The 18,085-nt window shown below is 36.8% G+C and overlaps 1 protein-coding gene across 20 annotated transcripts in view; it reads left to right on the top strand.

Annotated features, from left to right (window-relative positions):
• Positions 1-18,085, top strand: part of LOC128865361 (uncharacterized) — a 243,725-nt gene that overhangs the window by 93,350 nt on the left and 132,290 nt on the right. For 19 of the 20 annotated variants that reach the window (XM_054105639.1, XM_054105638.1, XM_054105629.1 and 16 more), the window contains exons 3-5: positions 1,214-1,436; positions 2,878-2,979; positions 6,419-6,535. In XM_054105639.1, coding sequence (XP_053961614.1) covers positions 1,214-1,436; positions 2,878-2,979; positions 6,419-6,535 — 442 coding nt within the window. The remainder of the gene's footprint in view (positions 1-1,213; positions 1,437-2,877; positions 2,980-6,418; positions 6,536-18,085) is intronic. The other variant, XM_054105628.1, reaches the window with a different exon arrangement.

The raw sequence follows: 18,085 nt of genomic DNA, 5'->3' as shown, positions 1-18,085 counted from the left end.
GATAAGGTACTCTTTTTGTAAAAATGTCAGTATGGTTTCTTTAGTATTTTCTGGTATTTTGTTGCTTATTTTTATAATGAATACACCTCTTGATGCCCTATGTCCCACTAAGGATTGATGGCCGGAAGAAACGACTACACCTCTATGGTTTTAATCCGCATTCAGTAAATTCAAACGCCTTTTAAAACGTGTAAAAAGTTTTCAATCTTAAGAAGAGTTGAGAGGGGGACATTTAATATTCTTCCATAACCTTAAAGGGACCAAAAAATTAAATTCACACTTTCAAAATATCAAATTTTATAAAAACCAACTAACTTTCATTAGCACTAAAATCTTCTCAGAGTGGCCTTTTTTAACCTTCTTTTGTATTTATAATAATACAGTTTTTTTTAACCTAAAGTTTCGGTAGCTTTAAATTAAAAGAAAAAGAAACAAACACGAAACTTCAAAATTTTCGCATTTTCGGTATAAAAAAGCACTAAATTTATTGCGAAGAGCAAATGGTTGGCAATACTGCACAACTCAGCAAACGTGACGTCACGTAATCTCTGGGCGCAATCTTCTTTCTATCATTCCTGAAATTCCTATACCCTCTCGAACATTTGGCTCAGTAGAGAGTAACCTTTATGCCACGCGCTTCGCAAAAAGTAAAGGAAAAAGGAATAGGTAACTATTGTTAGTAGCAGAGCAAAAGAGAAGTGTTCTCTGTGTTGGAAGGCGAGGTAGGGCAACATTTGGCCTCACTTACCTTTTCTTGCAAATTTCGTAAACAGTTTAGCCGTGAAAATATATATATAAGAGACACTGGTTTGCTAACGAGTAAAGCTTAAAATCTTATTCTGAAGCAAAATTTAATGATCGCGTTAAATGTTTAACGAATTCAAAATCATAATTTACTGCTTAACAAATTTTACTTCGAAAGGTAAAATTTATGTGTGAAAAGGCTAATTTTGGTTGTCCTTGATCAAAGCACTTATTAAATTTACTTACTCGTAATTTATTAAGATTCTATTGTTTAGCGTTTTTGTTACTGTATTGTATACAGCACATATAAAATCCCGAAGCTATCCAAGTGTATGCTGCATTTTATGTGTACTTATATTATAAATATTTATTTAAACGTATATTTCATTGCAAGGCCACATAAAAACCTATAAAAATTATTTATACTAACAATATTTCATTTTTGTTTTCTTTTTTCTTCTCCTTGCAGGTACATTCACAAATCAAAACAATACGATCGGACCAAGCGCATTTGAAAAATAGCCGTTTTGGTGGCGAAGTATTTTTTCTAAATCTCGAAGATGGCTATTTTGGCTGTCAAGTTAATGAGTCTACAGATTATTTACAATTATTCGAATTATCGAAAGTATGCGACGGCAGGCGAGATTGCTTTCTCGGTGCCGATGAGCTGAAAGAGGAGCTCAAATGCACAAGTAAGTAGCGCACACAACAAATTATTAAAAAAAAAAGTAATAAAAAACAAAACACCCTGCCCAGAAATAGATAGTTGAAGGGTACATATAAAGAAAAATAAGAACAGGGCATTTCACAACTAAATTCAACGTCCCTAATTCTCAGCAGCTAAGATACCCTCAGATTCCTTACGGATGGCTAAAAGCTTAGTGGGCATATTCCTAACTGCAAAAGGATTAGGTCTTTAACTACTAGTGATAGAAATTCAAATTGAAATTTAGAAGAATTGTTTGGAATAATAGCAGTTGTGCCGTCTACGCATTACAATACCTCATTCAAATTTAGTTTCCTCGATACGCCTAGAATGCAGCTTAGTTTAGCGGAACGTATGTGCCTTTTTTCAGACCGTATCACGCCGAAAGGCCTACTTCTTCTTCGCTATGGCATTGCATTCGAAAATAAGGTGGCTGGAGTTTCCGAGAATTATCGCAGAAACAACAGGAGCTGGTGTACCATATTTTAAGTCTGTGCAGAAAGCTATGCCATTTACAATGACCAGTGAGAACGCCAGTCAGCATTTTTAGTTTGTATTTTGGGAGGATTATTCCTCGTAGCCTGTCGTAACCTTACAGATTCTTGTCTTAGCGATTCCTTCTAAGTCTTCCTTAATGATATGTTGTCTTATGGCGAAAAATAATTCGTGACTTATTCGTAAAGATATCCCAGTCTGACTAGCCAAAGCATTCTCCGCATCATTTCAAGATATTTCCAAGTGTCCTGGGATCCATATAAGCCGCATGCAGCTGGGTGTTCTTAGTAAATTTAGTTTTTCTATGCACTCAAGAACTTTTACAGACATACCCTTAAAGTCTGACTGTGTCGCAGAATAGCAATGCGCATTTTCCGGAGGTTTCTTCCTAAATTGATCTGTGCATCATCTGTTTGTGACATGCACCTCAGTTTGGGCTTCAATTTTTAATTTAAGTTGGGCCTAATTTACTAAAACGGAGTTACATCCCACCTTCCCTTCCACCTAGTATCATTCCATGCTTCCTTTTTCAAATTGTCGGATAAAAATTAATGCAATAAAGTTTATTTTTAATCAAAATTTTGCATAGGCTAAGTACCCCAAGCCAATCACGTGGTGCGAATATCGGATGGATATTAAAGTATTTGAGCTAAAGCGGGTTTTACTGTAGAATACCGCAAATAATCGCTTTGAAATCTCTATTCTCACATTGAAGTGTATACAACAAAGCAACACAAAAGAGATTAAATTCAAGTGTCAAAGTGTAAAAAGAGGATTTAGTACTTGAATAGTTTCAAAATTATTTTATGCTTTTTTTCTTTCTATTGCACATGGTTTTCCTTAAAGTAGTAATAATATTGCGTTCACACACATACACGTACAAATTTTTACGGTGCTAAATTGTAATTTCCGTTGAATTCACTTAATTTCAGATGACTGTGATAAGGATGGCACTCAGTGCACGAATGGTGTTTGCTTAAATGGCGTCTGCCATTGTAACGACGGCTTTGGCGGTTGTAATTGTAGTGAACGAGGTGAGTGAGCGATAAATTCGAATATCTTTCTAATGAGAGTTTTTCTATACCAATAAGCGTCAGCTGTACTTGTGTTGCATTGTATTGTGTAATAGTTGTTGGCAAAGTAATTAAGATTTATTGTTAAGTTTGTTAGCGGCACGAATCGGTGGAAAAGGATTCTCTTCGATTAGGCTTTGTATAAAGCTTAAAATGCTCTTGGATTTTTAATTTTTAGAAGTAAAGCAAAAAACAAATATTTTTAATTGCCAACAAAAGTTGTTATCGAATTAGGTAAAGGAAGTCAAGATTAATTAGAAATATAAGTATATATAACGAATGGCTTTCTGGTAACGAAAACAATTAATAATGAAATTTTTTACTTAATTTTTTTTAATTCTAAAATTGTAACTAAAATCTTAACTTAATTGAATAAGCTTAAAACTCAATCTACTACCTTATATAATATTAAAATAATTCCTTAACAATAAAATTAAGTTGAAATACTTCAAACTTTTTATATTAGACAATTTTATATTTCATAAAACTCAACCGTAGACCTCGGCAGCCAGTGTGCAATATTTTATATAAATGTAGATGTAGATATTTTATATATTATATATATATTTATGTAGATTCTGATAAAAACGTAAAAAAATGTAAAATTTGCGACTAAACTTAATAACAAAAGCTTCAAAATTAATTTTTTAATTGAAAAATAAATCATTTTAATCTAAAAAAGAATATTTTTTAACAAGAACCTATTATAAGATTTTGAGCCACAGCATTTCCTTAGCATTTCCTCAGCATTACTAGACTTACAACTTGTGGCAGGTGTTCATAAAAGTACCGTTTCACACAGTGTTATTGATTGAATATTTCAACAAATTACGCGGTTATTATATTAATGCCACCTTGAGTGGACTGCTTGAAACTAAGTTGAACTTGAAAGTAATAGCGTAAATAGCTACGGCACATCCTTAGTTAAAGAGCTTCGAAGTAAGCAGGCAGGCATTTCATACAAGGCGAAAAAAATTTCCAAATTATAGTTTTTCTAAAGTTAATGCAATTTTTTTTGTTTATGTTTTGGAAATAATTTTGTTGCTGGAAAACTGTAGGTGGTTTCCTAAAAATGGCTGGAAACCTTAAGTGGAAATTTTGTAATATTTAATGGTAATTTTTCATTTTTATGAATATAAATCGTCACACAACTGGTTTTAAATTAATGTTAATGCATTTTATTATTATTTGTTGGGATTTCTAAACAGTGATTCAAAATCACCTCACTGCGTTATTGAATTACACGAACCAATTATTAATTTTTTAATGTTGTTTGTTTATTTGATTACATTCCGATTGAAATTTTGACAATCAGACCAACAAATTGCAAACCTAAATGCATACAAATTTTGCTCTGGTACCACTTGTATCGCATTATGATCGATGCGACAACTCAAGTCATCCTAAAAAGTGAAAAAGGTTCAAGAAAAGATCTTCTCTTCTGGAAACAAACCAGAAAAAAAATGTCCAAGTCAACTGCTGATGCTGAAAAAAGCGAAAGAAAAATTATGCTTTTCTTTCATTACATAACAAACATCATTTACCTATATTTAGAAATATTCAATAGTTTTCGTATTCATGAGCTTTTATTGATTTTTTACTAATTTTCAAATTTTTCGGGGTGCTCCACTCTAGGTTACAATTTTTTCCTAACAAAATACAATACATTTGTTTTTTGTAAGACATACCTGTAAATGTTTGCTTGAGAAACAACAAATTAAAGGGCTCTTCCCGTAAAAGTTGCTTACTGAAATTAGCTTAACAATCTCGCGTAAAGCCACGTTGAATCTTCTTCCGCCAAAAATTGTTTAAAATCCGTCTTGACGCGGTCCACTCGTATTGGATACAAGGAAATAGAAGATATTTATATCTGATCCAGCTCATAAAGGATGTAATTGCTAGTTTTATATATGTATAGATCAATTGTTGATCTTTACATGACACTAATCTTGCAGCCTTAAGCCAACCAAAAGCTCACACCAGCAGTTGTTTACACTTTTTTTTATTTTCTGCTGATGAATTAATGTCCAGGGTTTCGCTAATCCCTTATATTTTTACCACTGATATGATAAATAAAAAATATATATATATAATACTAAATATTTATGTAATGCGATAAATAACTATAACGTAGGGACTTATTGACAAGTTTTCACGATTTATTTGTTTCTTATTTGATTCAAATATATTTTTATTTAATTTAGCTCGTTTCTGTACAACACTCCTATAAAGTCAAGTTTTAAACTTTGTATAAATTAAAAAAAATACAATTAGTTTTTAACAAAAATTCAAACTGTTTAATGAGAATTTTTAGAAGCATTTCGAGTATTTCTACCTTATAGCCCATTGAATTTTGCAAGTTCCAAATAGCTCAAAACTCGAATTTTATTTTTTTTGTTGACATGCTAGGTGTTTTCTTGCATATAGAAATATTTCGATATATACGAGGTGTGTTCAAAAAGTGTCGCGAATTTTGTATTTTTTCAAAAATGATTTATTTATTCATTAATATTCATTTATTCATTAATATCTATGGCTTTGCTGCTGCGCATATTTTTGAGTGATATTAACCCATTTCAGACAAATTTAATAGAAAAAAACATTAATCAGTTTATCTAACATAAAATTCAGAAAACTTAATTTGCTTTCAAAAAAAAAATTCAGTCGAAGCTTAAAAAAGACAAGGTTGAGTATTACGTAGATTTAAATTTTTTTCTAGTGAAGTTATCTAAAATCGAAATTTTCGAGTTTAACGTAAGTTTACTGTATGAGTTTTAATTTTAGTTTAATTTTAATTTTCGTGTGTTAACTTTTAATTAATTTCTAATAGAACCTGTAATTTGGCCTAGTATATGTATAATTATAATAATTAAATCACCTAAAACCGAGCTAATTAAAAATAAAGAGAAAATGCTCTTTTGCTCTAAAACGTAATGTGCCAATTAAATGGTTACCCAAGATGTGAAAGGTAAGACCTTAGTTAAATTAAAATTCCATAGACATAATAATTTAAGTATTTAATATACTTAGCGCCATAGCACAAATACTATTGAAGAACTAAATAGCTAACGTTAATAAAATTACCAAGAGCCTTAAGAGCCACAATAATAACGAATTAAGAAAACAACAACAGAAGGGTAATTTGCAAGTGAAACCACGGTACAGTTTAACAAATTTATTTTAACACAGCTTTGCAGTAGTTAAATATTAAGCCTTATTAACTAATAAGTAATTAAATCAGAGTTAATCAAAACAATTTACAAGAAAATTAAAAAGCTAAACAAACAAATACAACAATAACTCAACATTAAAACAGTCCAAAACTCATTATATTCTTACAAAATTAACGCCACTGCTGCTGCACTGTAAAATCTAATGCTTTCTAAAATCACGCTTTCAGATGAAAACGAATGCAAATATCGTCCATGCGACGTATTTGCGCACTGCATCAACACGCTTGGCAGCTTCACGTGTACCTGCTTTCCCGGCTATCACGGCAATGGGCTTTTCTGTGAAGGTAAGTTTTGCACGCTTATTTACGAGTAACACACAGCCCATACATACACACACATATTCATTCCATCAAAACAAAATTAAGCAAAATAAAAACATAGGAACTAAAAAACTTATACTTATCAGTTTATTGTCATATGATGCACTCGTACACACTTAGAGATGTTGTTGTTGCAATAGCGTAAAACATTCCCTCTACATTTTTGATGAAAGCTGCTGAGGTGACTGGACTTGGCTGGATAAATACGCTTCCGGTAGCGCAGAGCCGACGTTGATACTTTTGGTAAAACTTTCGATGGCATTTAGCCGTGTTTAGAGCTCTATCCTGGCAATTTTCCTTCGTAAATTTCAAAACTTCAGTGCTTCAAAATTATTCACACAGGCTCAGAAAATAGTAAAAGCAATGCTACTGAATATGGTGAAATTATTCTTTCTTGGGATGTCTTTTGTAATAAACCTATTTATTCCATACCACCAATAATCGGTCAAAAAGCGATGTTAAAATCTCCGCTAAGGATAAGCGTATTGGCAGGGTGCAGTATTCTAAAACAGGGTCTGGTGTATCTGTTCACGGATCGCTCTAAGTTAGATAGAAGGCTTGATGGAGGCCGATTCCTCCAGGAGCTCCATCGGACCATTACAGTGTGCCCAATGCTGAATTAGCCCCAGTCGAGGAAGTAGCTAATTGGCTCTTCACTTGTGTAACCGCTCTGATGCCCAGCGGAAATTAAGGTCCTGAGTTTAATGATGGTGCGCTGCTCGGGGTGTTCCTGAATTACTTTTCGATAGCATGCAATTTACTACTATAAGCATTGGCCGGCAACATTGGCCAGCTGCTACACCTTCTCGGCGTGACTGGTACGGTGCCAGGTCTGTGGTGAATGAAGCCGCCATTCGATTTGCCATCGAATCTTTTGGCGGCTACAAGTCCCCCGGACCAGATGGCATTTATCCCGCCATGTTGAAGGAAGGCATAGAATCAGTGACTGCAGCCCTGAAGAAAATCTTCACTGCATGCTTGGCACTGGCTTATATACCACGCTCGTGGTGGATGGTGAGGGTCGCTTTCATCCCTAAAGTTGGGAGAGATGACTACACCAGCCCCAAAAGCTTTAGACCCATCAGCATGACCTCATTCATGCTGAAAAGTCTCGAACGGCTAGTAGAGTTGCATATGCGGCAGAAGTCGCTGAAGGCTCACCCACTCTCTCCATTTCAGCATGCCTATCAAAGCGGAAAGTCCTACGAGTCGGCACTGCAAAACCTTGTTGCTAGGATAGAGCAGGCCACCGACAGAAAAGACTACGCTTTGAGCATCTTTTTGGATATAGAGGGGGCTTTTGATAATGCCACATTCGACAGTATATGCAGCTCTGCCAGCAGATATGGTGTAGACCGGACCAGACCAGACAATGCAACACAAAGAATCGTCACGGTGCGGGCAGAGGAGGATCTGCTGGTGTCGTCTGGGATTAATAGAAATACGTGGGTTCTTTCGCCTAGCAAGGTCCTATGGATCTACATAGTATGATAAGACCTATTATCACCTATACATCAGTGGTCTGGATGAGTAGACTCTCTCTCGTGGGAGTCAGGGGGACCTTATCGAGACTACAACGCACTGTGGCCATCTGTTGCACCGGAGCTTTTCCGACTACTTCAGGCCCGGCATTAGATGCTCTGATTGGTTTGCCACCACTTGATGCTTTCATCCGAGGAGAGACTTTGAAGGCCATTTGCAGGCTGAAACACAATGGGAACTGGGACGGCCCCTGTCAGGCATTGGAACACAGAGAAGGCATGGACATCGATCCAACGATTCTCTCCATGCCCCTTGATTCCATGCCATCAAGAGTCGTACTTGAAAAGAGATACAGTGTAGTCCTGCCAGAGGCTCAATTGTGGTCAAATTCTAAAAATGAGCCCACTAAACACAGTTTTCGTATTTTCACGGATGGCTACAGGACCGAGCATGGCTCCGGTCTACGTGGAATCCAGCAGGACAAAACTGCACTTTGCTCTTGGAATGCATGCATCTGTGCTTCAAGTGGAGGTGTATGCGGTTCAAGAAGCGATGAACTTTGTTGTGGAAAACCGATGGAGAGGCAGATCTATATGTGTCTGCAGCGACAGCCAAACTGCGCTCATGGCCTTAGACAGCCCCCCAACCACATCAGAGGTAGTCGAGTTCTGTAAATCAAGGCTGAACTATGTCGGTAGACATAATAGCCTTATGCTAACATGGGTCCCGGGACACGTGGCTACCGTGGGAAATGAGACCTCTGACTCCTTAGCTAAGTTTTGCCACTCGCTTCTGCGGCCATCAAAGGCACGGTTAGCAAATGGGCTACTACAACCCACAAGCGAGCTTAGCAGGCTGAAAGGAGCTGCAGATGAACTAAACTGATGTTACCTGTCATGTCCGATCGACTGTCGCAAGCCCTCCTGTCATTAAGCAGAAGGGAATGCAGACAGCTTGGATTGGTTAGACTGGTGGCGGGCCACTGCACATGGAGAGGGTGGGCATCTCAGACAGTGAACTCTGCCCAGCTTGTGAAGAGGAGGATGAGACGGCGGGCCATTTCCTGTGCGTCTGCCCTGCCTTCGCTCGAATCAGCAAAAAGCAAATATTTGAAATCAGGCTCACCTGTCAACGGGATATTGACGAGAAATTATATCCCCTAGTCCTATATATTAACCACCTGATGAATTTCACCAGTAGCCTGAAGCACAACTGTGATTAGCCATCGTTCGGTCTTCTTTCTTTGTTTTCCATAATCCTAACTTCCCATCCTTAGCAGAATAAGTTGGCGTGTGAATCCCATTCGGAAGAACACGGGTACGAATCTCCAGACATGAAACATCAAATGAAGGGAAAAGTGTTTTCTAATAGCGGTCACGCCTCGGCAGGCAATGCAGATCTTCGAGTATACTTCTGAAGCTTTTCTCAAAAAGGTCCTCATAAAATACTATTTGTCATTAGTAGTCAGCTTAAAACTGTAGGGCCTTCCAAGCCCTCCACGCCACAAATAGAAAGAGAAGGTCGGGCAAACGCTCAAAGAGAGTGTAGACATTTTTGTTTTTAGCTCTCCATCCCCTGCATCTTCTTTCCTGTTCTCCCTCCCATTTTTCTGCTGCAATTGTATCACAAGGGACAAATTTTATTTCTCAAGCACGTCGGTCCTCTCACGCCACCCGTTCAAATAGAAACTTTAAATATTTTAATTCAGTTATCGATTGAAGGAACCTGCATGTACGTAGATCGGTATTACTCGTAGGCAAATGAAATTCACCAACAGCAATGGACGCGAGGCAGTTAATATCGGACAACAAGAAAATAACAATAATAACAAAAGTTAAACAACATTGTGAAAATCAAAACACGACACAAAAACACCAAATTCTTAGTTTGCACTTTTTGTTTGATTTATTCCACACAACTTAGTTACAGCTTTTTACATACTTACAAACCTATTTACATTTTTATTTTCATAGCGTAAGTTTCTCTTTCTTTTCTTTTTTTTTTTTTTGTTTTTATTTGGTTTTGATTCTTTTTGGCGGCTGATCTTTGTTTTTTCGTTTTGTTTTGTTGCAAATACAGGGCTGGCACTCAGATTTTTACTTAATATAAGTACGTACGTATGTACATACATTTGAACACAATTCGTATTAACTTACTCAGTGACTTGTTTCTGTTCGCTCGGTCGGTCAAGCAACAAAGCAGTGCAACGCGGAGATACTTCCGTGGTGGCAACGGGGGTCGGCCATATAGTGGCCATCTGGACGGCCAGCCGCATTAAACTGGGTATATTCTTCTGAAATATGTATGCCTCATATAGCGCTGAACAGCGACAGCCGAATGCTGGAATGAGAAAAAGGAGAAGAAAAAAATGTTCGTATAAAAAGGCATAAAGCAAAATCTATATAAGCAAACTGCTTTAGAAATACATACATACATACGAGTTTTTCTAAGCAAGCAATGCATATCTATACCGAGTATGCCTAACGGTTTCGGCTATAAAATGGCTTTGAAGAAATAGTATAATATGTATATTAATAGGAGAAAATGTAAAAAATAAAAATGAAGTACAAGTAGCATAAAAGCAAGTGGATCGTGGATTATAGAGAAGTAGTAGTATGGCGTGGTTGAGCTGAAGGCGGCTTAAGAAAAAGGGGCGGTGCACAATGATACTCATCTACACACACATTGACAATATGGTAACACATCAACACAAACTGTTTTTTCTCCTTCTTTATTATAATGCTACAAATATGAATTTAAGTGCACATTTAGTTATATAGTTACACATACATAAACGGCGAGGGGCATTGCAAAACGGCACGGGCTATAAAAATGGACTTGAATTAAGGTGACAAGGCTATAGAGAACGCATGTAATAAAGAAACAGGCAAAGCGCATACGAACATTCTTATGAACTATAAGCATAAATATGAATTTGTATACAAATCGTTGTGCACATACATAAAACTGCATAACAGCAACGAATAAAGAACTACACAAACAGATATAAACAGTGGTAGAGCTTCCTCCTGACAATAGTTGGCACAGAAGACGCCGCGACGTTTGGTGGCGTTGACTAGGAAGCGTTCAAATCTGTGCAAGTTTAGTTGCAATAAGTGCCACCGCCACGAACACACACATGCGCACTACACACATGTAGCCTTTAAAGTGGAGTTTGCTGCTGACTATCACCGTTGACTACTTAGCTGCACACAACCACGCAATCTAATGCTTATCTGAGCCATTGTTGCAACATATTTGTTACTTGTTACTCAGCCAGCTGCTGCAATCGAGTGTGAGCAGCTCCACATAAACCGGTCATCATTAATGTCTCCTGCTATTAAATTACGTAATAAAGCGAAAAAGTAGCACAAGATCATTTCCTAAGTCATTCAATGCGGTAGTCTACGACAGTTAAGTTGCGGCATAACGTAGAGCAAAAGAAAAGGTGAAAAGCAAAATTCTTTTATATGGCCCGTATCATACTTAGTTTAAGAAAGTGGGACTGGTGGAAATATGGTACAAAGCAGCACCTTAGGTAGCTTCTGAGTAACGAAATAAATAATCAAATACAACGTTAATATTGGCCAAACGTCAGAAGCCCTCATTGTGTCGAAAACAAAAGGTATCTTATTTGACTTTCTGGTTGGACTTGCAAATGGTCGGAAAAAATTCTAATTGTATAAATTTTAAACATAACTTTGCGAGATAAACCTGGTGGCTTAGTATTGTGTTATGTTCATACAAAATTCTATCTAACCGCATTTGTGGAGGAGTGGAATAGAATTGCGATGACCTGAAATTTGTTTCAACCACTCAGGAAATATTGCCCATTAGTTTAAAGATGTAGAGAGAAGGTCTAAACGATAGGGAGAGACAGGTGGAGTGGGGACTCATTAGTTACATGCAAACTTCCCCGAGTTTTTTAGAAGAATCCTGGCAGTTTGTTGAGGGAAAGTGAAAATATACCATCTATGTCTGACGAAAGCCAAAACACGGCGGAGAAAATGTTAAGTACTTATGGGTTGGTGCGTGATTACCATTCGGAATTCACAGAGAGAACGTCGGTTCGAATCTCGGTGAAACAACAAAATTAAGAAAAACATTTTTCTAATAGCGGTCGTCCCTCGGCAGGCAATGGCAGACCTTCAAGTGTATTTCTGCCATAAAAAAGCTAAAAAATATCTGCCGTTCGGAGTCGTCTTGAAACTGTAGGTCCCTCTATTTATGGAACAACATCCAGACGCACACCACAAATAGGAGGAGGAGCTCGGCCAAACACCCAAAAAGGGGTGTACCCGCCAATTATATATATATATATATATAAAAATAGTAATATATATATATATTAGCAAGAAAGAAATTAAAACAAAAATCAGAACGATTTGGGCAATCGCATTGAGTAAATAAGAAATTTCCAGCAACGGCTCATATAAATCCTAGATACTATAGATTGTCGGAAAGCAAATCAATGAAACCAGAAGGCATCATTTACCTATTTCCAGTGTAAAACATAATAGGAATTTTTACAGACCGCTTAAAGCTAATGTGCGCTTAACTTAGTAAGGACAATTATATTAATTAAAAAAAAAAAGAGTTTAATAGTTAATAAAATTCCTTCTTCAACGGAAACATAATTCGTGATAAACAATTTGAACTGAGAAGATATTTAAGGAACACCTTCTGTACACGTTCAACTCTCTCAATTGAAAATCGCTGAGATAAATGTTTCATGTTCTAATCTAGAGCGAACAAAGGAAGGGAAAAACAAAATTTGGAAGTGTAAGGGTCCTAGAGCTTAGAGGAAGTACGCCGTGCAATACGAAGTTGAAAAGCTAGCAGAATTCTGTTGAACTATACTTGCATGCAAATCGATCGAAATGCCCCAAATTTAAGATAACAATGAAAAAAATTGAAGAGTGTGTTTTTCAGAAATTACAAAAACGTTTTTTCCTGGAAATGTGTACAAAAAGTATAACGTTTCCTCAAATACTTTTTTAAATACATTTTATTTAAAAAAAATAAAAAAACTTTATAAAAAAATTACAAAAAATCGAGGGCGGTTCACTTCAGCAAACTCTATGCCATAATTTTTAACACTGAATAAATCTCAAAATCATAATTTTTAGTTCAAAAAATCCCGATGCCAGTTTAACACACCAAGTGAAGCCAAGTCGTTGTCCACTTGATCTATCTAAGGCAGAGGAAGCCTTCCTCTTCCTACCACCAGCTGGTATAGGAGCACAACGAATACCTTCAGCGTTTGTGTCCATTCGGACAGCATAGCCTAGCCAACGAAGTCGTTGGATCTTTATTCGCTATGTTATGTGTTTGACGTCGTAAAGTTCATACAGCTCATTGTTCTATCGCCTGCTAACGTGTAAAGGTACAAAAATCTTCCGCAGAATCTTTCGCTCAAGCACTCCAAGGGGCGCCTCTTCGGATATTGTCATCGTTCAAACTTTCGCGCCATAAGCAATCTAAGCTTAGTAAATCTACTGCAATGCCTTTTGAGTAAATCTTCAACTAACTACAAAGATACAACATTTTAAGACCAAACCTAATACTAAAATTTAAGTTTTGGCGAATTTAATGCAAACCAAAAATGCATCATCTAAAATACCAACGAAAGTACGAGATGGTAAGCAGCTTGCCAATTGAGCCGTCAGAAAAGAAAAGCTATGCTTTCTGCAACAAGCACAACAACCACGTCGCTATTAAGCATCATGTCCAAATTCTTGTATAGATTTGCTTTTTGGGGATAACAATCTGGTAAGCCACTTGAAAGTTAGAAAGTTTATACGACCTCGCATTCCTTCTACTTTTATCACTCCAAATTTATAGACCACCGCCGCCACTATGGCGGTTGCTTTAATTACGTCATTTCATTGCGCAGGCGCATACATGCACCAGTGAGTGAGTGATGAGTGGAGAGGTAACGTGGCAGTGTCGGTTAGTCTTGATGCAGCATCTTAAATTTCTATATGTCGGTAGTTGGAGAAAGGCATAGAATAGCTATTGGACATGCGATATAGCGTAGTAGATCCATAAATGCATATGTGTAGATACACTGCATATATGTATGTGTGTAAGAGCACTTATTTAGATAGATATTTTTCAATGTGGCTGGCTAATTGCCAGCATTAAAGTGCACACAAGTTTCATAACAATCATAAGAAAAGATAATAAAACAAAAAAAAACCGACTCAATAGATTAAAGATTAGTTACAGTGAATGTTGAGACTGTTCCACACAACAAAGGTAACAACAACAGCTTCTTTGCGCTCAAGTTCAAGCGGAACACAAACACACATGTGCATGCACAAGTTCATATATGAACGTGTACAATGCATAACCAACAATCTCTGCTTGCCGGAGTATAAAAAAATGTATTATCTAATCTACGATTACGAGAATTACGGCATTGCTTGCATGCTAGACGTAGAGAGCAAGCTTTTATATACACACACACGCACGTGCATAGAAAATGTTTAAATGTATCTTGGCAATTGTTTGCTTGCAACAAGTGTTTCTTGTCTTCTTGAAGCGGCACATGCAGGCAAAGAAAGCAGCGAGCGCACAAATTATTCTGTAAGAGAGGACAAAAATGTGTTGAAGAAATGTTTTAAATTAAAAATAGAATTTGCAGTGCAAAAGGTTGACTTCCTGACTTTGAGTTGCTGTGTGTAAGAGGCATTACAGTGTGGCTACTGAAGATGCCGTTGCACAATGTTTGATATCATCTTGCATCCATTATTTTATAGTTGCTCTGATGCAACTTTTCATGCCTATCATGGAAATAAGAGAATCAAAGTAAGTTAAAAATACGCATATATCCGAATGTAACCAATATATGAGATGAAATTATCTGCGTTTCAGAAGCTCCGCTATCTGTTTTCTTTAAATGACCTACTAATTAGACGCGCAGCTTCTGCCATATTTCCTCAAATTTTAAGGCGTTATTGAACACAAAAAATATTTTTCCCTATTTATTCTCAAATTTTGTGCAGCGCACAAGCTCTGCACCAGACAAAGGTGATCTATTTTTTTTTACATCTTCATGAGAGCGCAAATGCTGATGATCCAAAGCATATGATAGTCCAAATAAGCAACGTCTGAAAAGTGAGGGTGAGGTAAGGCTTTTCATACTTCTGAGTATGTCTTTGTGTCCTTTTAAAACACTGTTGTGAAATGAGACCGAGCGCTATCTGCTGGAAAATATCTCTTTGTATCTCTTGAAGTTATGGCCATTTTTTCCTTCAGTGCTCGGCTCACGCGCATTAATTACAATATCGGTCATGATTCCGCTCGGTTTCATTAAATAAAAAAGAATTAATTTATTGCAATAGCACACGATCTTAGTGGCCAGTCCACAGGTCCGAGATGAGAGATAAATTGTTTACCGGGACAACGACGCAGTTAATCCATTATTTGTGTGGCAAGCCGCGCCGTTGGAACCTAATATTAAGAAGATCACTAGCTTCAATTTCCGGCAACAAAAAGTCGTTTATCATGGCGCGATAGCGTTTGCCATGTTTGCACATTGAAGAAATATGGGGCGGTTGTTTTCAATTGATGTAATGGCTGTTCTTGAATGGCTTCGGATCGAAGTCTTATCGCTGAACACCATAAGTTGGCTTGAACGCGCAATAAATACTTTCCACAGAGCGTCGATTTTCATAATACAATTGTACGATTTGAAAACGTTGTTCAGGCGTAAGCCTTTCCATGATGAAATTTCAATGGAAACTGCAAAAAATATGTATTTAGTTTGACAGTAGTCGCGCGTGATCTGTCAAACAAATCCTTTAGAAAAAGTACCTCCAGTCTGAATACCCTTTATTAAGAAACAGAAATTCACTAATGCTATATTCTTATATTATCTATCTATTTCAGCTGGCACTTAGTACGAAACAATTCCATGTTAAGTGATCCAAGAATTTTTGATATTTCTACTAGCTTTTTTTTTTGGTTTTTAAAAAAAAAATTTTTTATTATTTCTTATTTACTCAATGTTTAAAATTTTGGTAAAGGGGTTTTAAAAGTGAAATATCTTAAGTTTCTGTTAATAATTTTACACTTTAATTTTTTCTTTTGTATAAAATATACTCTTAACTTTTTTTTTTGGAAAGTTTAGAGTTTTGGTGATAGAGTTTTGTGTGACTTCAAAGGGGATTCCAAAGTTTAATTCGTTTAATTCAATTTATTCATGTAAGGTATGTAAGTACAAGTGATCGTCGGATTGTTTATTCTTGCACAAACCCATTATTCCAAAACCAACCTTTACATAACCGAGTGTATTAAACACTCTATTAAAAGGCCGGTGCTAGTAGCGATTCGTTGAAAGCCTCACAGCATTGCTGAAATACTTCTTCGTAGTTGATCAAAAACGGTGTTCTACTAATTATTTGAATAATCGATATTGATCAGTAATATTCAGAGACCAAAACTCCTAGCATAGAATAGTTAAATAAAGAGAGTCGCAGAGAAGTCTCCTCCCCACATTGTCACTCTACTTTTGCATTTTCAAACTGCTGCCCGCTTCGAATTTTTATCCCATTCGTAGTGGTACTGAAGAATTTATCGAATTTTCTCTTTTTTAACCTTTTTTACGCTCACCAACACTAACACTCAAATAGTTTCACCAAATACAAAACTGTCAAGACTGTTTTATTAAGCGTAATCTCGCTATAAGTTACCACAAAATATGCGATCATGAGATATAGCTCACTAAAAGCATCTGCCCTCGATTTAACTGTGACGCCTATTTTACTTAAGCTTCCTCTCCTTATTTCAAATTGTATTTAATTGCAGGGAAGAACTTGGTGCCGATATGCATAAATTGTAGCTTCATTCTAGCTCAACATAATTATCATTGAGATTAGTTCGTGCCGCGAGCCATGAAAGGGCACTTCAGCTGCATGGTGCATGGTGCATGGCGCACCATGTTAACATACATTCTTGCACGTTCCAACAATAGATGGATTTATTCCCTATGTGGGCATATGTAAGTAATGTATCACTGGAAGCAAGCCAGTGCAATGCCACGTAACCGAGTAGTTGAAAAATCCGCAGCATATTTCTCAAGGGAATACGGCTCGCTGGGAATTTCTCGAAATTCAATTGAGTTCACATTTATGCAATTATTGCAATGTGTAAGAGGTATCATAACTAATATCAGAAAGCACGTGAGGCGATAAGAAATGAATTGAAACCACAACAGCAAATACATGCACTGGCACTTGCACTTGTATCTGGGCCTCTATTTTATCATGTTCAAGGGGTTTTTTCTACTTCTATGCCATACACACATACACATACAAACGAGGTATACTCATAAAGTATCGCGAATTTTGTGTTTATTTATTCACTAATATCTATTTTGTCCCCTTCAAAGTAATCTCCATGAGATATTATGCATTGTGCCAACGTTTTTTTCCAATCTTCGAGCTCTTCAAAAAATCAATTTTTTTATCTTGTTCAGTTCCTCCTTCGATACCGTCTTTATCTCGTCAATCGTAGCGTAGCGTCGTCCTTTCATGGGCCTCTTCAGTTTCGGGAACAAGAAAAAGTCACAGGGGACCAGATCTGGGGAATATGGTGGCTGTGGCATCATTAGCATCCGGGCTTTTCCGGCGGATTGCTTAGCGCAAATTGCTCATAACTTGCAGGTAATATTCCTTATTGACCATTTTATCCTGTGACAAGAACTCATGGTGCACAACACCCCTGCAATCGAAGACAACGGTAAGCAAAACTTTTACATTCGACCGAACTTGGCGCGCTTTTTTCCGTCTTGGTTCGTGCGGCAGCTTCCATTGAGATGATTGAGCTTTGGTTTCCACGTCATAATCATAAACTCACGATTCGACTCCAGTTTTGACCCTCTGGAGCAAATTTGGGTCGTCGCGGACAGAGTCCAACATCTCATTAGCGATGTTCATGCGATGTTGCTTTTGGTCGAAATTGAGCAGTTTGGTATGAATTTTGCGGCAATCCGTCTCATGCCCAAATCATTGAAAAAAAAATAGA

Source organism: Anastrepha ludens, chromosome 5 (assembly GCF_028408465.1).
Source record: "Anastrepha ludens isolate Willacy chromosome 5, idAnaLude1.1, whole genome shotgun sequence".
Classification (NCBI taxonomy): domain Eukaryota; kingdom Metazoa; phylum Arthropoda; class Insecta; order Diptera; family Tephritidae; genus Anastrepha; species Anastrepha ludens.
Note: the sequence above shows the minus strand (reverse complement) of the source record. Positions and strands in the feature narration are given on the sequence as shown.